The sequence below is a fragment of the Pundamilia nyererei genome, unplaced genomic scaffold (genome assembly GCF_000239375.1).
Source record: "Pundamilia nyererei isolate P.nyererei 1_Seehausen unplaced genomic scaffold, PunNye1.0 scaffold00023, whole genome shotgun sequence".
Lineage (NCBI taxonomy): Eukaryota > Metazoa > Chordata > Actinopteri > Cichliformes > Cichlidae > Pundamilia > Pundamilia nyererei.
In genome coordinates, this window is record NW_005187424.1 from 3,709,515 (window position 1) to 3,733,060 (window position 23,546).

The following is a 23,546-nucleotide window of genomic DNA, read 5'->3' on the forward strand; positions in this document are numbered from 1 at the left end:
CCAGGGTTTGCAGTCCACATCTTTTAGAGTCTGAGCAAAGGTCTACAGTAATGATTTAGTTCATACTTTACAACTTTGCATATGTCAGCAAGAAAAGAGCAATTTCCTGAACAATCAAAACATCTGGTGAACACTTGTGGTGTAACAAAACTGCATAAACTAATTGTTGTTAAGGTCAGTCAGTCGGTTTTACCGATCATGGAGACTATTTAAAAATCTGAAATCTTTCTATTCTTAAAATCGGAAGTCTTATTTACTGCGAGCTATCCCTTGTAGTTGATATCATCCTAACCTGATGCCCACAGTGTGGTTTGAGCCAATGCTAACTGACATTGGATCAGATACAGATGTAGAGAAAGAACCGTTCATGCTCATGTTCACATAGTCGGCAATTTAAGGTTGCCAGTAAACCCAATCTGCATGTTTTCAGACTGTAGCAGAAAACCCATGCAGACACAGTGAAGCCATCCAAATCCAACAAAGAAGGCCCCCAGCTGACTGGGCTCCTTACGGACTGCTAGAAGATCGTGCATTTACTGACTGGCTGAAAGATTTAGGCCTTCTGTGGGATTCACAGAACATAGTCACCACCTTAGTCCATTTGCTTATTGCCCAAGTTGTTCCCACACATAGACTTTACCTGGGCTGGCCAAGTGTCTTCGGAGTCCTTTATTCTTTTAGTCTTTTCTTTTATTTTGTTTTATCTGTCTGAGAGAACAACACCATCCACGAACGGACAACCCTGTCACTTTTTATTTTAAAGTTCACCTGGTGGTAACCAGTACTGCTCTAGAGAACGCCTTGTCCCTTAAATTCCACTGCCTGCAGCTGATATCAGTAGTCCTTGTTCTGCTCTGGGGACTGACTTTGAGTTGGAGGGCCATTCTTACCAGGACTAAGTAAAGCTATGAGGCTGCGAAGAAGGACAGGGACTACTGTCGCCAGCTGCAGTCCAAGAAAATGAATTTGAAGTTCAGTGACAGGACAAGAGACTCACTAGAGAAGCAGTGGATTTTAAGCACAGTTATTTGTTTGTTTGTTTCAAAAAACTACCAAATATAAAACTGTGTTTATTATTGTTTATCATCATTTACTTTTAGGGTACCTCCTTTTGTCCCAGTATACAAAATTAAAGACATTTATATAAGGATTTTTGTCTTGGTTTCCCCATCATTTTTAAAGCATGTCATACAACTGTCAACTCTCAGTAATTAAATGTTCACATTAATAGGTTTTTGGCAACGGGGGAACTGGATGTACACATATCTCTTTTACTTTCCAGTAGATGTTCGGAGGTCAATCAGTCTGGCTATGCTTTCTCTTCTGCACAGTCAGCTATAATGAACATTTCTATCATCCATTAATGCTGCAATTCCTTGACCGGCACAATGGTTCGTTTAGATTCACATGACTGCACTTACCATTCACACTCTTGCATGATATGCAACTTCTATTCATAGGCCACAACCTTTGTGGTGGTTAACTAACCTAACCGCAGCCTGACAATTTCCTATGCTGTAAATTTCCTTTACGTTTTAAGTGAGTATGACCCACTTAAAAACAATGAGGGTGCAGTTTGCAGATGCACAAACCTCAAGTGGGACTCAGGGTGGTACAAGAGAATTTGTTCCCGAGTGAGGTAACAAACAGCACTTTTACATTAGAAGGTCAAGTACACTATGAGAAAGAGTTTGGCCAAGAATTTTTTTTTCTTGGGGTCAGACCTCACAGGCTTGTGCCAGCCAAGGCCCGCTCACATTTCAAACACATCACACTAAACACGCAAAGGCTGCCAACAGCAATCAGATGGAACATTTGGAAATAATTAAAGTCTAAGTGAAAGACAGTTTGATAACAATGTTAAACTCTCCAACTGACTCCAAAAACACAGCGCCTCAGCGGTGGGGTACAGCTAGGGGGAAAGGGTTTGGGGGTTTTTTTGTTGCTCAGAACACATAGCTATTGTTTTCTCTTTCTGAGCCGCCAAATAAGCCTATGTTGGATCAGCATAAAACCAGAGATCATGTATGGCATAGTTTCCCTCTCCTTGTTGTGAGGAAAACATCAGAGAATTTATTATTACCATGTTTTTCTCAAGAGATAAATCCCAAACTCTTCACAGACAGCCTCAGCCTGGACTTTATGCTGCTATGCTCTTGTTTCTCGTGAATTTACTACAAACCCAGAAAGATTATCTTTAACTCTTACTGAAAGGATACATATATTAAAATACGGTAAGGTCTTACTATAGCGATAAAACCACCAGACCTAATGGCAAAAACCTGTGGTGCATCAGTACGTCAACCCCCGCCTAACCCCCCTCGCTTTTCCTCCCAACGGGCCGAAGCCTATTCCCTCCCCAACCATGTCAGCACGCCTCACTCCCACAAACACGTCCGAGGGCACTTCAACTCACTTTTTCCCCTCACACATGGAGAATAACAAACAACTGCCAGACAAACAAAGAAAAACACACGTCTTTCTGGGAGACTGCCAAAAGATTACAACAGCTGCTGGCCAATGATGTGATTTTGCAATTGTTTAAAAATACAGCAGAACAGAGAGACTTATGGGAGAAAAGAGCAACACATGGATAGAAAAGTAGGACATTCACGGTGACATTGGTTTTGTTTTTGTACAAAAAGGCAAGATCAGCCAGTCGGTTGCAAATCTGTACGAAACCTAAGCAAAAAAATAACAAATAAAAGTCACCAGATCTGTGTGGAAATAGCCAGTGATATTTATTATTCCCAGAAGATGATGATGTCTCTGGCCAATTATCATAGGCAAAATGTTCTCATGACAAAGTATATCGACAACTAATGTTTTCAACAATGAAAAATACAGCAAATAGTCATGCTCCCAGGGGATGCATGGATGATCACACTAAGTTTCCACAGAAAATATTTAAAACTTAGAGGAAGACTGAGTCAAGTGAAAACCGAAACCCCCGGCTCCAAAATACATGTTGTTGGATAAATGGGCAAATGTTTTACAAAAAAAGCTGAGAAACAAGGGTGTCTGTTCACTAAAGTCTTGGTGTGTTTCATTAAAAAAACGATCTATGCAGTGACAAGGCTTAGCTAAGATGTTATCATGTTATTGGTTCATTTTATTTCATATAAGGAAAGGTGTGACACCATGAGAGCAGCGGGTTACAGGATTCATCGTGCTTCCTGTGTTAGCGCAGTTCTGGTCAGAGTGACGAACTATAAAAAACAATTCGCTGTATAGTGTTGCAAAAACTAAAGATTCTCTGCAAAGCCAAAGTGTGAACAGCAAAGGACCAAACATGATCGCGCATAAACACGAGGAATTATACACTTCAGACAAAGCAAACTAGTAATAAAAGTATTTGTGAATCAAATACATTAAATGTATGTTTTGTCAGAGGATAAGCTCCACCCATTTTCCTGTCACCTCTCCCCTTTCACCACAACCTATTTTAGCCCTGAAAAATGTTCATAATTTGTCCCATGGGCCAGTTTTCAGATAAAAACTGTGCATTAATATCGAATTAGCCTCTTCTTCTGTGCAACATCATGAGTCATTTCCAGGACACCGTCTAAAGATATCCATCATAACTTCTAAACTGTAACACCTCTTGTGGAACAAGTCGGATGTCTTTTAACGAATACGAACTAGTTTAGGTGACACCGATCTAACAGTGTCACACAAATAGAGAGTGCACTGTTTGATCAAACTGACACAAACCGTATCGTGTATGTCATTACCATCAGCATACAACCACAGTTGACATCAAAAGTTATACAGGAAATAAAACGAGCATCTGTTGGCCCCACCACAGCGTGGTGTCTGCTGTCACCTTTCCTGTCTGCCTTTCTCCCCCGCATCTGTCTCCCCTTCTCTCCATCCACCTTTCTTTTCCCTCAGTCTTTGGTGGCGGGCAGAGTGTGTCCTGTCCAGCTGCTACTAGTGACTTTAGCTGGTCAGGCAAAACACCCACAACACAGGAATGAGAGAAGCCGTTGTTCACTCGGTCTGAAAAGCAAGTCTACCAGACACTCTGCAGAATACATCCTTAACCCATCTCCAAAATTTTTAAACACTACAAAATCTCAGACATACTGCAAAAGGCAAAGCCCTCCATTATTCTGTAACTCAATCTCACTCCAGTCAGTTTTTACGTTGTTGGGTTTTTTTTTTGCACTAATAAAGTTGTGGAGTTGTAAAGTATTTTGTGTCATATCAATTATATCGTCAGTTATATCGTTATCGCAAAATTTCAAATGTATATCGTGATAAATATTTTTGGTCATATCGCCCTGCTCTAATTCAAAGCAAAGTCTATTTCTCACAGGCCTCTCTCTGAAAAAAAAAAACACCTGCAATAAATGAAATTTAAGAACCAACAGCTACAAGGACAAGACAGCTAAATCTTCATTAACACCTCATCATCAGCCTAATCCTTCCCATGTCGGATCACAACCCAAATTCATTAAAAAAAGTATGATTTGAATTCAAATTTCTTTGCGTACAAAGTTACAAGATTAAGATCTTTAAAAAGTGTTTATTAAATTAGTTTAAATGGTTAATATCTTTCACCTTTGCACGCTTGTATTTTCTGACAATGTGTTAACAGACGAACGATCTGAAACTGAAAGAGAAAAAAGAAACCATTTAGTCCACCTGCAGTCTGAACTACACACCTAACCACCCACTGACCTCCCAACACTGTGTTCTGCTCTGCGGTTCACTCATCTACAACACTGCATTAGCAGATAGTCCTCTGTTGTAACAGGGCTCAGGGGGAGGGTTTGACAGCTGGCATACCTAAAGCAAAAAAACAAGGGCTCAGGAATAGATCAGACTTTATTTAGACAATAGGGTTTATCTGCAGATGGATGTTTTGGGCTGCTGTTCAGAGTCCTGCTGATCAACACTGAAATCTATGGAGAGCCACAATTAAACTAAAGATTACTATTCATCAGAAACTTCTTCGCAGGCAGCTTACAAGCTTATTATAAAGTATTATGCATCAGCACCGGCAACTACTGCAAATGTCACAGCGTCGAAACCACATGTAATAATATAAAAAGATTGTGGTTTCATTCTGAAAGTGAGAAGTTCTACACAGACAGAGACACATGGCAAACAACTTTCACCGCTACGTTTGTTCCCGTTTACTCTACGTGGGCACACACAGGAAGATGTTGTGACGTGGATTTGTTTGAAATACTTCGTTAAATACTATCTTGATGCTTCCCCTACGATTTACCACGACAGAGGCAGCGTTTATAAAAGATTGTGAACAGATAATTTAGTATCTGGCAATGTGATGCTGAACTATGTCACTGTAGCATATATTTGAGCAAACTGCATCTAAAATGTACCTTTTTCAAAATTTGTTGTTCTGGTTCTGGCCAGGAATAAAACAGGAAAATATAAATGGCAGAAAAAAGAAGCTGAGCCTGGCAGAAACTGTCGAGAAACTTTTCTGTGTTTAAAGTAGAAACATTGTTTAAAGAGTTTATCTCGTGTCACGATGGCAGAAAGAGAGTAGTCAACAGCACATTTATAACAGTATTTATAACAGTATGTTTGCACTGAAGCATCGCAGCAATTTCCTAATGTTGTAAACCCGCTCAACATTTGGCAATAAAACCCTTTCTGATTTCTGATTCTGAGAACAAGAAAAAGGTTTCTCCAAGTTAGACTGTTGGGGACGCCGTAGCTTCTGTGTAGGTCTCTTGCCTGTAAGTTCGCTGATGGACTTAAAGTATGTTTCGGCTGCAAACTACTCAGTTTCCCCTCCATCGCCACCTCAAAATGTACTTATTCATCTACAGGGCTCTAGAGGGCGACCAAATTTTTCAGCGGTGCGATTGAAAAAAAAAAAAATCTGCAACCTTCCCTGTGGTCAACAACAGACACACATTATGCCCCTATCGTGGACTAAACCAATCAGAGATAGTAAGGGGCGGGACCTCTCTGATTGGCCGTGGTCCAGTTGAAAGTGCAGGTGGAAGTGGGAGGTGAGTAGCTTGAATAAAGCGATATCAATTCATTAAATCCTGAATCGACTTTTAAATATAACTGTGTTTTGCCAGAAACGCCAGATTCTCAGATTAAAGCTCACAAAACCATTTCAACAACAATCAAACAGCAAATGAGAGCAGGTACACGGACTCCACACAAAGACGTAAACACAGAGGACCGACGCCAGAATCAACTTTGTCTTTCTCGGCTTTCTCACCCGACGGCCCGTAGACGGACACGCTGTCGGAGCTTAGCGATTCTGATGCGTCCGGTCCGCGCTGTGTTTACGTCTTTTTGCGCTGATTCTGAGCTGCAGGTTTTGTCTCTCCAACCAAAATTCACCGAGCCAGCAGCAAAAGAAGCAGCAAACTGCGCTTCACATTTGATCAATGTCGTCATGAATTTTGCTGTTTTGCTTCCACGACTATTAAAATCACACTCCATGCACAGCTAGCTCTCTCTCGATCTCTCTCTGTACTTCAAGAACAGTTTCCCGTCTCCAATCTCCGTTTTCTGTATTATTCATTCGCTTATTACCCACCAGTCTACCGTTGTTTACAGCGCTGTCGGCTGCTGTCTTTTTCTTTTTCACTTAAATGACCTCTGACAAGAAAGCCTATTTTTTCTGTTGTTCAATACTGAAGAAATTTAAACTTTATATGCAGAACATTGTAGAATATTTTTAAGGTTATCTGCTATAAAAAGCCAGACCAGGAAAATCTCCTTCATGTTTTTCTGTGTTTTATTCTCAGTTACTTTCACACAAAGGCATCTGCTGTGATGTTCACAATTCTGATGAAGTCAGTACTGATAAATGATCAGAATTATAATATTTCTGACTGTCTGAGGCTAAGTTGAATCGAATCGGAACTTTGAAAACCGGAATCGAATGGATTATAGAAATCAGTGATGATACCCAGCCCTAGTGAGCAGCCTAGGCACGACAGAAGTGGATGTAGCTGTAATAGGAAAAGAACTATTGCTAACTTTTCTGTCAAGTTAAGGCCTGATCCTTCTGAAATTCATAGCCAGTGCTCTGACACGGTGTCATCAATCTTTGAATGCTGAAAAAGCACAGTGTATCCAGAAAAACACATATTATATAAATTATTATAAAATTTGTGTGCGCCTAACTTTTGTGCCGGTGGCAAAAAGTTAGTCTAGAGCCCTGATCTATTAGTTTATCTGGTTTTTAACTGAATTATAATGGAAGTTAAGTGATCAGTGAGGCTTGCAGTATAACAAAATAAGTCAATTTTAACACTGAAATATGCAAAGCAAGGCTCTGGAGTCCCAGACTAAAAACATGGAGCTGAAAATTAGCACAATATGGTGATCAGTATTTGCAGAGTTCACGACCAGGGCTTCCTGCAGAGTGACTGATTCTACGTGAGAAAAGCACATGAACATGAAAGAGTAGCACCAATGACTGACACGCACTTTAACCTGCTACCTCTTCTCCTTACCACCCCCTGGTTAAATGTTTATTTCTTCAGTTATGCCTTTTTGAGGATTAGTGTCAAATATACAGACACTGAGCCTAACAGAAACGTTGGATATAGTGTGACAAGACCATGTGCAGGACAAATTTATTTTCTGTAAAAAGATATTAATTATATTCTTTTATTTTTCTTCACTGTCTAAGCGTCACTGTGATAGTATTAGAGCTCAGATAGGAAGTGAGCATATAAATCCATATTAAGAAGGGAGAGACTGTGCAAATACTCACTTTTGATATATTTAAACAATGTGAGGTCCAAGCAGTGATGTCACTAGACACTTTTCACAGTCCTTGGCAGGCTACTTTTGGACCTCATTTGTTATACACTAATATCTCTTTCAGATATTTTGTTCCAATTCAGCAGATTATTTTTCCAGACTATTATGTGATAACGTATAAAAATCCTGCTCTTGTTTTTATATATTCCCTGACTACAAGCTTCCTCAAAAAAAAATTTAAGTGAAGAAAACCAGTCTCTATATAATTTGACATTGTGCAGAGTACTGGTTGCTTTGCAGTTCGAAAATCTGTCCTGTTGCTTTCAATTAATAGAACCAGCCTCATGCTTAAAATAACTACAAAAACACCAGGGCAATTGGAGTGGAATTGCAAGAATTTAGAAGAAATAATAAAATAAGATGGCCTGGAGGTAGAAACAATGTTGTAATTATGTTGTAATGCTCTAAATTTTTCTGTTTTTTTACTATAAACAAATATAGTAGATGTGTGTATCACACATATCTTTGTTTATTCCAGTAATAAAATGCATAGAAACATAGGGTAAAAAATATATAAGTGCAGAATTCACATAATGTTATCGCTATCAGATCTAAATCTGGTTGCAACACATTTATTTCATCTATAAAACATATACAGTTGGGTATACTATGAACAAGAGAATAATTTCTCACAATGCCATCTTGAGATAACATACATGTATAGCCACATGTATATCATAGAGGCTGTCTGGGCATTGTACTGAATTTTTTCACATTATGCAACGTATTGTAACTTGTGGTGACTAATTAGTTACCCAGAGCGTGACAGTGTAGAAAACATGACTACGTTTGATAGCAAGGTGATTGCACAGGTCACCAGATAGGAGACAACCTTTCTGCAAACAGTAGACCTAGACTGACTGCAGTAACCTTCAGAGAGATCTTCGAAGGTTTGCAAATAATTGTTATCTAATTTATAAATGCAGACAGATTGCCAACATGTTCCCATCAGTCTGAGTAAGTGTTTGTTAATGAGCACACTTGAGGGCACTTAACTCAACTGGCTGCCAGCTAGTCGTATGCTAGTTCATAGTCCTATAAAGCACGCCAGTTGGTGAGCAAAAATGTAATGTCAAACTGTTAAATTTGAATTTTTGTCTACATAGACATCAACAGATATGTGATGTTCGATGATTCATCGCAGTTAATTGCTGTATTATGGGAAACACATTGAATTTAATTGCCAACATGACCTCAATCAAATTGCAGACTGATACCTGACTGTCGTACGATAGCATTTATGCAAGGCTTTAGAGACAATTTTAGTATGCTTGATAATCTCATTTTTCAGCAAACAAACAGTTAAAGTAAGACTTGGTCTTATTCTGTAAAATAGATACTGACAGAGCTGAACTCTTAAAGAATAATTTGCAGATGAAAAAGATGCTAAATCGCAATATATGTTACTGCAATACTCAGCACATTGGAAAATGCTAAAAATCAAAATAACATCATTTCGACTGTGTGTATAATGTCGTGATAATATCGTATCGTGGCGTGTCTGGTGATTCTAATGTCCAGGATGATGATTTCAAATGTCTTTGTTTATCCAAACAACCCTAAGCTAAAAAAGGCAGGTTGCTAATGATGTTTGCTCCTTTAATGACCAATTTATTCATGTAGACAAACTTCTTCTGTCATAGTCCCTGTGGCTGTCCGGCTGACTCATTAAGGCTACATGTGTTATTGTTTTTGTTTCGCTCTCGCTCTCTCTACCTCTCCTGCCTCCTCCCCTGCCTAGGCGGAGCTCACCACAAGCTCCTGCATTTGGCCACACACCTGCAGGCAATTACACACCTGAGGCTCACCATCCAGCAGTTTCGTGGGCACTACTTCAGGTGGTGGCTCAGAGCTTCTCATCGTTGGACTGTTGTACAGACTCACGTTAGTGTAAGCCTGGCTTTGACTTTCTGTTTGTAAATAGATTTCCCTGGGCCCGTCCCTTGAGCCTTTCTTGAATTCCCGAGCGTGAGTGTTTGACTGAGCAGTGTGGCGAGTTTTTGCGTGGAGCGTGTTGGAGTACGAGAGCGGAACGAGTGTGCGTGTGTGGAGCGTGGAGCACCGAGCGAGTGAAGAGACCCTTCCCTTGGATCCCCGGGCCACTGATCTTTCCCCACACTTTGTATATAGTTTACTTGGTGTTTGTAAATAAAAGACTGTTCATTTCAATCTTTCCGTCTGCACTTGAGTCCGTTCAGTCAGCCCAGACACGGTCAAGATTGTGAAACATGTATATGAATTTTTACAATTCGAAAACTACCCCCTGTGAGTGGTGCATCTGACGTCACAGCCCTCTTCTACCATACAAAGAAATATACGCCCCTGTTTCCACAGAATGCACTTTGTTGCTTTCCACAGCATGGCACTGAGCCAACCACTTGGGTACAGGAAGTGATGTCAGTCTGTGTGCCAGTTAGGGACAAATCTGATATTCCCACAAAGCCATTTCCAAAGATAAACATACAGAACCGTTCCCCTGTGTGTGTACACATCCTCATTCAGTTCCCAGTATTTCTTCAACAATTCTGACTGTGTTTCTTCAAATGCAAAAGTAAGGCAGCAGCACTGCAACACACACATTCACTACACAGATAGACAAAAGAGCGTGGAATAATGTTAAGAAAAAGCCAAGTTAATTAAAATGTATGAAGAAGCATAGAGGTGTATCTTTGAGATATGCCAGTTCCCCTGGGAATGGGATTAAATGAATTGTTATATCTTTCCTTCTTACTGCAGGGCATAATTCCCATGGACCATGAACCTTAAAAACCAGTTTAGAGAACATAATATTCTACCCGCTTTTGTTTTCCTAAGGGGGTTTGGACTAAAGAATCACTAGCTCTGCAGTGTTGACATAAGCACAGCCCACTCACCCCTGAACCTTGAGCCACTACTACAGGAAGTGAGTAAAGCCTTTCATAAGGGTAGTGTAAGTTCACTTCACCGGCCCTCCTATGAAAAGGATTTATCTCTGGACTGTAAAACTTGGAGGCATGAGAGGAGGAAGCTGGAATGGGATGAAGAGAGGAGGGGCAGGGGTGAGCCTGAACGCCATTAGGGAAGTCATAAACTTCGCCATCAAAGTGTGAAGTCTGAAGTTAGATATCCCACAAATCTGTCTGTAACTCAATATCACCCAAACAGTCTTTATTGGTAGATTCATCTCTGCAGCTGGCATACAGTAGAAAACACAGCTAAATCAGACACTCATTTCACTGGATTATATTTTATCTACTGTTTGAAGGGAGTAAGGATATGCAAGCTTCTTTTAGTTCCTAAGTATGTTAACAGGTGTTGAGATAATAAATTAACTTCCTTTGGATGTAAACTTCGACGTTGAAAGGCAAGTATGGTCCTATCATTTTGAAGGTTTATGTTCAAGAGTGGCCAAATAAAGGGAAACTTACTTTAAACCAGATCAATACTTACTGCTAGCGCCATTTTTAACTTAAGTACACTTAAGTTAAAGTGTACTTAAATAATGTTACAAAGGGCTAAACAATAAGAAACTTCAATAAGTGAAAAATGAATTTCATAGAGTAAAAAATATTTTAATATAAACAGGAAAAAACAAATACTGCATATTAAAAATAGGTTGAAGTAAAAAATTGTTTTTGCAAAGAGATGTCGAGTTCAACTGCCTGCGATCTTCAGGCAGAGAATTCCACAGTCGTCGGGCCTGAACTGCAAAGAACACCTTTAATGACCAACGACTCTTTGGGGCTGCTAACATGCGTCAGGCAGTAACCAGTGTTCATATGCCGTAATCACTTCTGTCTCTTCAAATGACCCCAAACTGACTCAAAGCAGTTTATATCAAGACCCAACATGGTGAAGGACTTCTTTGTTCTTGTCACTCAAGACGGTTCTTTTTTAGTGTTGCTGTATTTTTAAGACAAGTGTCTTGTGGTGGAATGAATGCAGACTTAATCAGATGACTCCCCGAAGGCATCTGTACGTTGCATAACGATCTAAATAGCATAATATAAGACATCAATCTACCAAATAATTACAGAGAAAGAAATGGGTTCAGGTAAGTGACTGATTTGACTGGTCCTTCTAGAAACAAGTTTTGCCACTTGGCCACCGCTTTAACAGTTAATACAACCATGTATCTAATTAATGAGGAGGGAGCCTAAACTTGAATTTCAGTAGTGAGTGGCATATAAAAACAGTTCAGACCTGATGCAGACCTCTCCAAAAGTTTGGTGAGTATGCCCAAAAATAAGATTTACAATGTTTTCCCACGGCAGGTTATACTTCTACATATAACATATCTACAAACATACAAACATAGACGGCATTAGAGGTTTATAAGCAGCTCAAACCAGACTGCCAGCATCATGAGCATATTTGGATAATCCCACCAGAATTCTTAACAAAATATTCTAATTCACATTATAGATACCGTAAGTCTGTCACCACACAGCTGAACCTGTTGAAACCTGAAACCTCTACTGCACTATGCATCAACACAGCAACATAAATGGATAACATTTTTCACAGTTGGGTTGCTGATTAGCTTTTTGGGGGCAGGATTGTTTTATTCGGGATTCTTTAAATTATGAATAGAAGGATTTCTCGTAGCTATTTTCTGATATATCAGAATCATCATTTCTAATGACCAATAGATGTAAAAAGTAAAGAAGAGATGAGAGAAACACTCTTTAATAATGTTATGGGTGTTGATGTTGCAAAGTTTGGTCATGTTTAAGTTAGAAGGTTTTTCTTTGCAAATGCAGATCTAAAAAGATACTTAACAGCTTAGTGTAGCTATGATTTATGTAGTATATAACATACTAGGTACTGATAGTGAGACTGGTCATTATTCATCAGCCCTGACAGATGTAGGAGGCTCATGTTGGTAAGTGATAAAAAAAAACCAAAAAAACATGACCACTTACAAGCAGCATATGAAGTCACAGGCAAGCAGGCAAGATGGAAGCGGGTACATTTCTGCCTACCTCTCCATGCAGGCATAAATCAGAGGTCTTTGAAGAGATGGAAGACAAGGCTAATTCCCAGAGGAACACAGGAGCCACTGTGTAAAGTGAGACAGCTGGGAGAGACCGAGCATATGACTAAAGACTGGCTGTGCTACCACTGTATGTCTTTACTGATGGGTGCTGACATGTGCTGTCTGGACCTATAACATCAAAGCAAATAAGTTGTCAACTCAATCAAGAAACAAGAAGTGGCTTTTCATATATATTTAATGAAGTTGTGGATTTTCCAACTCTGGGACTAATGTAGGCTAGCTTACCTTATCTTTAATAGATAACATCAGCTGAGAATTATACACAAAATAATACAGTAACAGTAAAGAACAAAAATGCAAGAAGGAAGAGTCCTATAATGCTATAACAACAGCAACACAAGCACTGCTACAGTCTGTTATACTGAAATACCGTAAGTGGCGTGCAACAGCCATCAGCCAACCCAGCACACATCAGTTCTCAGCAGTACTGAAACTACCCAAGCAGTACAACATTTACCATGCAATGGAGAGAAATGTCTGTCTTGCAGCTCCAAGGGCAGCTTTCTCATCAATCATAGATGCCTTCAAAAGCCGAGTTTTTGACAACAGCTCGGCGGGGGTTTGGGAGCAGCCACATCGTCTGCATTCACAAAGATTTAGACGTAGTTGTGGAAGCAGAGAGGTGTGCCCTGGGGTCTTTCTTCTTGTCCCACTAGATATCAGACTCGTTTCATTTGTGCTGGATCATCTGCTTTGCCAGAACTCTCAATGTAAAGTACTTAATACAATCCACCCAACAGATTTAATAAAAAAAATAAATCTGGCAGATGGACTGGGGATCAAGTGGAGATGAAATGTTTAAGTTAAAGTGCAGTGTTTTAGTTTAATAACCGCAATGTCCCCGTTATACAAAGAGACAACATTCTAAAAATAATTTTGATATAAAAATCAAAATTTGAAAGAGTGTGTTAAATAGACTATAGACAAAAAAGGAAAAACTGGGAGCCGGCATGCTGATCAGGATCACAAGGAAAGTGTTTCTAGGTATCAAGATGAGCCATCCTTAGCCTCCTCAATCTGACATCTGAATTTACACAGGCACACACCCTTACTTACCCGTTAAAATCATAAGTCTTGCCTAGTTAGGCATATTTGGAGGGGAATTTGCCAAAGCAATAAATAACAAGGAACTTGTTTAATCAATCATATAGCAGCCCAAAAATGTCTTTGTTCTTGTGATATTTTATAGAACTATCATCACTCATATGTGATAACAGGGGCTTTTGAGAAGCAGCAGGCTGCCATCAACAGAAGGCAAAGGCTGAAACAATGCTGGTCCTTTGTGCCAGTAAGTAAGCCCAGTGCAAGAGAGCCAAAGAGGTGGAAAGGGCAAGTCAGACGGCATTTTCACACACACTGGAAGAGACTACATTCCACTGGGCTTCTTCAACTTTACAAAGGGGAGGGCAAAGAAGAAAAATGACTTGTCAAGTGCCATGTTGTCTCATGTATTAACATGCACAAAGGAGGCTTGGGAGGGCCTCTTAACTGGACAGTTAAAAAACAGAAAGTGTGATGAATAATTGGCCAGTTAGAGAAGACCACAGACAATGAATAAGCAAAGAAGATTTTCAACAAATAAATCAATAATCATGCAGCTGAAATGAGCTCCAGCCTCCCTGTGATCTTGAATTGGATAAGCAGAAGAAAGCTTAGGATTTTTTTTTCTTGTTTTCTGTTTTGCAGATGCACTATTACAGTGCTTTTTAAGTGTATAACAGCTCACTACAAGCTACTTCAGAACTACTTTCTCTGTCAAATTCTGAAAATCAAGTGGAAAGCATGTGTTTGTGATCTATAGCACGGATCAAGCTCTGAAGGTCTTACTGTCATTTTTTGGAAGTCACCCCTGTTTTCCAAGGGATTATTCCAAAACTGCGACATGGTCTTTCATCAGGACTCATCTGGTGGAAAAGGAGTGGGGAAGGTGAGGCCCCAGGAGGGGTGAGTCTGTTGAAAGACACAACCTGGAGGCCTTCACCTTGCATCCCATATCAGGATTTTTTGAGTCATACGCCCAAATTTGGCATCTTTGCAAAGTGATGAAACTGCACTTAATAAAAAAAAGACACCTCAAGCAATATAATGTGATAGCCCAAAATATTTTTTCTTGCTGCTTCCGTAGGTTATCAGAACAGAGGGAGTCCAATTTTTTACTATTACGCTCTCATTCTTCAATGAAGTCACACTCCACATAACTTTCTTACTCTTACTCTCCAGATTTTTTTATTTTTTTATTTTTTTCCACGGGGCTGTTAAACACAATGGAAAGCGCACGATCACCCCAGCTGTCTCCCATTACTGGCTCTGACCAAAATTATTTACACGCCTGCTTACTGGAACTATGGAGAGAGTGAGAGCGAGAGAGGGGAAGAGAGAGGGTTGGGGGCGGGATTTGGTTGACTCCTTCAGATTTACGTAAGCATCCTCTTAACAGGATGCTGATAAGAAATGACAGACATAGAAGATCTTGTGTCTGTAGAAACTTGTCTGCTGCACTTCACTTAGGCACTCTTCCATGTGTTGGTGAGAGTCTGCTTTCAAAAAAGCTAGTATATGAGTTAGTAAATCAAACTAAATACTCCACCAATCACTTTACACACTTTACACTGTTAATTAAACTGGGTAATACTGCGGTTCCCTTCATTCATAAGTAAAAGCTATAAACACACAGGGCCGCAATGACTGCCTCCTACTTGACAGCACTGTTAAGATAAAGGCTTCACCATGGGGGAGAGCAGATCTGTAATTAGACAGACTCAGGACACCCGTTGCTATGTAAACATCCCAACCACTCAGCGTAGCAGCACACTGCCTCTGCGCTGCGCTGCTCCGGCTCCTCGCATGAATCACTGGGCCACATCTGGTTTAGCATGCTGGAAGGGACTTTGTCGGTTTGGCACGCCGTGCGTGTGTGGAGTGTGTCGATTTGGACCAGACGACCCACGGCTGCGCTTACTTCTCTCCTCCCCCTGGCTACCCCACCTCTCAGATTACAGCGGTTGCACAATGCTCTCTGGCAGTCCTGACTCTTGCTGGCCCTAAGAAAGCACCGTGGATACACAGACAAACCTTTTGCTCAACTGTGGAGAGAAAGAAAAGTTACAACCACTTTTGGCACCGCAGTGACTCGCGTCTGCCAGGAGTATAGAAAAATGCAGACTGAGAGAAGTTGTTTACTCGAATGTAAAGCTGAAAGCGAACATATGCACTGTGAATATGAGCACGGCTCCAAATTCTCTCTCGTTTTGTTTAACAGTCTACAATGAATCGCTGGAGACAAATTTGCACTAGTAGCTTGGTCATCCATCAACCCACCTCATAAGTAAAATCCGGATAGACAATAAGAGAGAAAGTGCTTTTGCACTCAATAACACTGGTGTGTTTTTCAGTTAGCCAACACCCCGGCCTTGTGCCTCCAATGTAACCAGCATCCTGCCGGAGCTGTTTTTGGCAACTGTCTCAAATTAATATCTGGCGTGGCTCCTGAAAGACTTTATTTCACTGTAAAATCCACAGTCAGCCCCAATGTCCCTAATATATCCTTCACAAAGTTACCATTATGGCATGCTTAGGAGACGCAACCGCAAAATGGCAGCGATCATATTGAGGGAGAAAAAAAAACAACAACTTATAAACAGCAGAGTGAAGCAGCAGAGCACAGAATTGAAATATGGACATCAAGGTGCTCTCAGTCTGACTTTTAAGAGTTATGGGAGGCTCAGAACCTGGATTGCATTACGCTGAAAGAAGACTCATTGCAGACTAATCTAAACATTACGTAAGAGCACTCCTGACAAGTTTAAGGGCAGATGTGACTGTTTACACAGATGCTGTGCGATAGTAGGAACAGACAGTAAAAGAGAGAGAGGTGAAAGAAAGAGGCTGATGTGGTGTGGAGTGTCCGTGATGTGGTTTGGAGTAAAGAAAAACCGATAAGCTTCTCAGTAGCAGTTTTAAAAAATATTTGGCAGAAAGCAAAAAGGATAATGTTCTGAATGTGCTATTTGGCATACATTTTCCCTTAAATGATAGAAAACAACCCCCCCAAAAAACAAATCATTTGCCAGTAAATCAGTGAATACAGTCACTGCCAATACTCTTTGGAGGAAAGGGCATTTGGTTGTCAAACTGTAAATATCTGTCCCTTGTGACTTAGTATAACAATGCGTCTTGCCGTGTGAGGAAGAATTTAGAGGAAAACTTCGTATGGGACTTCATTGTGTTGGAGATCCTGGCATTGTGGCAGAAATTATGTTTGCTCTGCCCACAACACATATTCACTAACTTGCTATTGTCTGAGTAAGAGTCAGCTCTCTGGAGTGCGGTTCAAGCCCCCAGAGAATAAAAGAAGAACTTTTACAATAATTACCTATGGCGGCAATCAGACTGAAACTATGAAAAATGCGAACCACACATTATTCCTGTGTTGCCACAGAAAAACAAAACGGGATACTGCAGTCTAAATCTGGAGTGAGTTCAAGTCGAGAGCCGTACATTGTGAAACTGCTTTCTGTAAACAGGACATCTTACATTCTAAAAAAGAGACCAAACGGAATGAACACTTGAATCTGAATATGGTTTGTGCTCCTTTCAAGTCAGTGTGACAGATTTGTCCTCAAACTGTAGGGCTAAGTGTCAGGATGGGGTCAGTACACTATGGGATTTGTTCAATTTACCAAACAAAGAAACCCACAGTTGAACTTTGCAGCCAGTGTAGATGTAAAAGCAACGAAAGTTCCTCTAATTACCTCTCATGGCCAACTCCACAACTACTTGAAACTCCACCCACTTCTAGTCAACACAGATGTGGCCACAATCGCCGACTACTCACCCGAAACAGAACATCAACAATTCTCCCAACAACTTTCAAGGGACTGGCATGAAATTTGGTACAGATAATACTGGACCAGAGGTTTTTAGTTTAACGCTATTAGGATTATTTTATTCCCTTGAATTTCTACACATACGCAGTTTTCTTGTATCCTATTTGGATATTGAGGAAAAAAAGTGGTGCAAATATTCATGGCACTTTATCTTCATTAATAAAGATAAATCGTGATGGATCTGGGTCTGGAAATAGGTTGACATTGTTAGGGTTTTAGCGAAATTCCAAGAAACTCATTCTAGTATTTCTCTACATTTTACAAACTAATTGGCACAAAATCTGCTAAAGACATTCATGCTCCCCAGAGGAAGATCCATGCTGGATTAGATTTTTTTTTTTTAATTTGGTCTATAAAATCTTTAAAATATTTTGGTTTTCAGTGTGATGCTTTAAAAAGTTACTGGCTACCAGTTGCTAAATTGCCATTCCAATTTCTCCACACCTGTGAAACTGACAAGTTTTTATGCTTCCAAGGGGATTTATTCTGATGTCTTCATAGATCCATGCATCCATCCTTTGCCATCCAGGTCTGGTCCAGACAGCAGTCTAAAAAGAGATTCCTACACCACTCTCCAGCTCTTCTGGAGAAACACTGAGTCATTACCAAGAGATAACATCTCTACAGAGATTTAATCTCTCCAGCATGCCCTTGCTCTTCCCTGGGACTCCTCCCAGTTGGCCATGATCAGAACACCACATCTAGGAATTGTCCAGGAGACATCACCACCAGCAGATGCTTTTTTAGGTGAGAATAAAATCATCACAGGCATTCCTGCCCCCTCATGATATACTCTATATATTTTGCTGATCCTCCTTGAGTATTCATCCATCAATATTCATATGAGACTTTGCTCTGTCTTTAAACAACATGCAGAATGTACAGTTTGTTTGTTTTTTGTTTTTTTAAAAAGCAGCAAAAATGCTAAGAGAAGAAGATAAATGTAACCTTTTAATATCAGACTATTATAATTGTCATTGTGTGCATGTTAGCATGATAATGCCTTTTTTTCCTTTGTACTGCTCAAGTCTCAAAGAGCTGATATGACTGCAGAGACTTGACTCTCTGTGTGGCAGAACTGTCTTAGGAAGTCTAAAGGCCGCAGTATACCCACGTTTCAGAGAAACTTGTATTTATACCCATGGTTACGGCACAGGAAGCTGCTGCAGTATTCTCTGAACAATAGGTGTCACCACTCAGATAATATCACCACATAAGGGCTGATATAGGGGGAGAAGAAGTTAAAATGAGAAGCCAAGACTTTGTCGAGTGTTTTTTGCGAAGTTTTTCGACAACCTCTCGAGTTTTCAAAAACTGTCAACCTGTAGCACATACAACCACCTGTGTAGCAGTTTACTTATCTATTTTCTCTCTCTTTGGTTTGTCTGCATCACTGCTGTGAATTACGGAGTACTTGGCAGAATCTGAGTCTCATTCCACCCAATCTGACAGATACACGTAGGCCTGCTGAGTGTTATATATTCTCAGATCGAACTTGTCAGCACTTTCTTTAGTATAAATCCCCCTTACTCATGACTCTGACAAGCACTGTCTAGAAAGGCATGCTGGGAGAAGGGTGGAAAATCCCATAGCATAGGCAACATTTTGACACCACAATGTTTCAACACCATAACACCATAAGGATTTTTGCAAAGTTTGTATGATTACAACAATTCTGAAGCAGAGCCAAACATCCAGAATAATTAATAAGTTCCATCTTCCAAAATCATACTGGAGTTGTTAACGCCGAGCTAAATTATGCACTTTCAAGTAACAAGTAAATTATCAGGGTTTATTTTTGATTATTCATCTCTTCTAACACTATAAACTAAAATCATGGTTCACAAACTGAAGTATGAAGCAAACTTCGGTTCAGGAGATGTTTTTGCTCTTCAAACAAACAAACACACATATATCTGATAACACCTAGTCTCACACGAAAAGCATAGGAAGTGGCTTGAAATGAAATAAACATACCTGCAGATGCCAGGCAACATATTGCAAGAAGCATCAAGGGAATATGGGACCTTGTAGCCATTTTATTATTCTGCAGATTCCAGTATGATAAAAGTGGATGAACTGGCCGTTCTTCAGCGTCTCACAAAGGTTTCCCTTCTTGAGAATGGGTCTGCAGAAAGCCACGTTCAGGCTCCAGCTGCAAGTGAACAAAAATAAAAGATGTCAACCAGAAGAAGCAGGTTCAATTAAAGCATTTACAAACAGCAGGGAACTGGGCTCTGCTTAATATACAGCGTGGGAGTGATGAGATGAGACAAGAAGAGAGGCACTTAGGAGACCAGGGGATTAATCTGGGAGGGTTAATTGGAGGTTATGCATGCTTCAAAGGACCAGGCTGCACACACCTTCCAAGCCTGTTAGAGTGTGCAAGTAGTTTGGGATGGATGACTGACTTGCTGGGTGTTAACAGTCCAGAACATGCCACAGGTTATTAACACACTTTGATTTAAAGACTCAGGAAACTCTAGTGGGGTCTTGAGTAAGCAGCTTAGTACCACCGCACTAATTACCATGACCCTGACTGAAGCTTTAACTTAATCTAAGTGTAAACAGTGACGGCTATGACAAGGGGAAAAATGAAATTCATGTACATTTATAAACAAAGAATATCCAGAATTTTACAGAGTTTCTCTCATAAAGTGGCAGAAGGAAAAATCCTAATCGTCTTGCATAGAAAGGAAAAGGGTGTAAAGTTTAATTATGAAAGTGATTTTGGTACAGTGAAAAATGTAATTGTTTTATTCTAGTTGATAAAACTGGAAAAAAAAATTCTGCCACTATAACCACATTCCCCTTCCTTCCGTGGCAAAGGTGGTGGGGTATGTAAGCAGTGCCAATGACTCAAGAGTGGCGGAAAAAACAAGAAACCAAAACTGATTTCTAGTCTGAATCAATCAAAAAGGTCACCTGTCTAGGTTTCACTTTTCAGTTTAAACAAACCGAACAACGCAAACGCATTTCCCAAGTGTTGAGTGTTGCAAAGCTACAGATGGTTAACATGCAAGTGGATAGATAAGCTTATGAAAGAAAAGGGTAAAAGTAACATCCACTGGCCATATAAGGCTGTCAAAAAGGACTAAGTAGCGTGCAATGTCAGTGTGACTGCTGGCAAAACCACCCCACAGATGTCAGCTACTACCTTTGGGAAAAACCCGTTATAAGACGCTTGCAGCTTAGATGCTTTTTGACAAATATATTTAAACACATCATGAATTAATATTTAATATTTTGTAAATTATTTTGCAATAATTAAGAATTCATTTTCATTTTTTATTGATTTTGATAAAATCTTTGATTTAGCAGTATAATTGTAATTATACTTGGTCCTTTTTCTGAATGAGGCAGGAATGATTGAGTCAGGAGTTAGGCTCAGACGAGCAGGTGCTTTTGACCATGAAGTCCATCTTGCAAAAACAACTGTGTGATATCTGCAGCCGCAGACACGGCTATTACAAGTATATTTTAATGCATTTTTATCAAGGTTATAAATTCCAGTATCAGCAGCAGAAAGATGCCTTCAAAACAGTGCATTATAAGAGTCAGACCAGAGAAGCACAGAACAACTTCAGAGCAGCAAAGCAGATAAGGAACACATGGCCATGCTGTTCTTACATTCTGACAAGTATTAATAAAAACAGTACACTGGAACCTAATATATCCAAATGAAAGCAAGCTTTTCCATTTCCAATAATCCAGCTCGTTGTTTTTCAAAGGCTAAATCAAGATTAAAACGTGGACTTCTGAAAGATTTACCATGTTCCGAAGAATCCTTTTAGCTCTTTCTAATTCTCAGTTATTATGTGGGTATGTTCTGTAGATGCAATCAAAACATGTCTCTAGAAAGATATGGTCCGCAGAAAAAGTTGTGCAAATTTCTTCTCTGATTGATGTCTGACTCTTTGTGGCAAGAAAAGTGAAACTGTTGTCATGTTAGAAGTCTTGTAACAAGAACTGCAGGTGCTCACACTTTAAAGGCACTGTCTCTAACTAGTATAGAGCTGTGTGGAAGAAACACATGTGCATCTATATAACCTGTGGTGAGCTATACAGTGTATATAGGAAGTGATGCACAAAGTACTGAGGTGCATCACTCTGCAGTGCAAGCAGCTTGCACAGGACAAAAGGGCCTTTCACTGTGTGGCAGCTGCAAGGGCTGGGAAGTCATTTTGGAACATCATGACAAATATTACACTTTCAGCTTGTCAGTGAGAACCAGAGCGCTCTGTTTGATTTATGCCGCTCCTTGACCTTCATCTCTTCACTGACTAAACAAAGCTAAACTGTGTTGCAATACCTTTTGGGAAGCAAAGACCAAATCAAAGGAGACTTTCTTTACGTAAAACAGTGTGTAGCTCTTTTGATGTATCTATGGTTGGAATCACATTTGCACTGGGTTACAATACTAAGAAAGCTGGTGGTAAAACAGCTTCTAAAAACCTATGTGCAAAAGATTTAGTCATAGCCTTTTAAAGCTGTTTTGGGTTGGAGAAGGTTTTAACTCTATGCTATGGTGATGGTTTTGTTGCAGCAACAACTCAAATCACCTCATGTGACTTCTTCTCAACCCTGACTGTCTAAGCCGAGCAAAGTATTTCCCTCAAAGAGAATCTGGAAAGTACATTATAGCATGCAGACCCCAGACTGAACGTACTGAACATCAGTGAAACCAAGCTGAATACTTGTGGTCAGTTAAGTGTTAAAGGCCTGGCTTATATCTGTGTCATCACGTATGCATACGCTGCAGTTAAGCGATGTCAAGACCCAAGGGCATTTACAGGGTTCTTGTAATCGCAAAGCCATGCGCGAAGAGAGCAATAACACAAAGGCTGAGGTCTGTGTTATATAGTGCATCTTGTGGTGTATGAGTAAGATACTCAGGATTAATACTCATAAGTCATTTTGAAAATCATGTGGTCATATGAGCTTCTGAAAGAACTATAGTGAGCTCTTCTGCACTTTCAGTGTCTATGGACTGTCACGAGACTGCAATTTCAAAGTCGATACCGATACCCCTCAAAAATTGAAGATTGTCTTAAGGTTGTGCAAAACTGTCTGCGATAGCTTGTACTGTGTTTTTGGTGACATCAAGCTACATTTTTGTTGCTAATCAAATAGAGCTGGTAAAGTAAGCCACAACTGCTTCTGCATAGCAGCTGGCAGACTTTTCTCAGTTTTGATCTGAGACTGTTCCCCTGTTAATGTATTAATGTTACAGATAAAATGTCACAATGTCTCATTTTCCCCTTAGACAGTATCAGGGTTTATCCTGCATTGAAATGGACCTTTGGTGGGTGCCATGTAAACACAATCGGTTGGCACAGAGTAAAAGCAATAACTCTGTTTTACTATAATTAATGAATTTTCAGCCACTTGATTAACAAAAACTTCCAACAGACTTGAATATTCTATCAACAAAACATTTTAAAAACGTCTTTTTATGACAGCACTGGCGATCTTATCTCCAGACTGGTCGTAAAACTTAAAAGATGGCTTACAAAATGTTCCATCTATTTATGTAAACATCCATCCATTTTTCCATTTTATTTTCATTAATCCTTATCCAATGTAGCACAGAAGGGGGCTGGAGTCTATGCCAGCCGACACTGAGAGGGAGGGATTGCCAGTCCATCACAGGGTGATAAACAAGCACAGAGAAAGATAAACAAACAATCACACTTATGGACAATTTAGAATCATCAGCCTAAAATAAAAGGCATGTCTGTGAACTGTGAGAAGGAGTCGGAGAGGCCGGAGAGAACCCATGCAAACAGGAGAACATGCAAACTCCTTGCAGACAGGCCCCAGCTAGCCAGAGGGTTCGAACC

At 40.0% G+C, this 23,546-nt stretch overlaps 1 protein-coding gene across 2 annotated transcripts in view; it reads right to left on the minus strand.

The window, feature by feature from the left end:
* tgfbr3 (transforming growth factor, beta receptor III) overlaps positions 1-23,546 on the minus strand; it is a 67,553-nt gene that overhangs the window by 42,925 nt on the left and 1,082 nt on the right. For both annotated transcript variants that reach the window (XM_005727218.1, XM_005727217.1), the window contains exon 2: positions 19,681-19,858. In XM_005727218.1, the coding sequence (XP_005727275.1) occupies positions 19,681-19,741 (61 nt within the window). In that variant the 5' untranslated portion in view covers positions 19,742-19,858. The remainder of the gene's footprint in view (positions 1-19,680; positions 19,859-23,546) is intronic.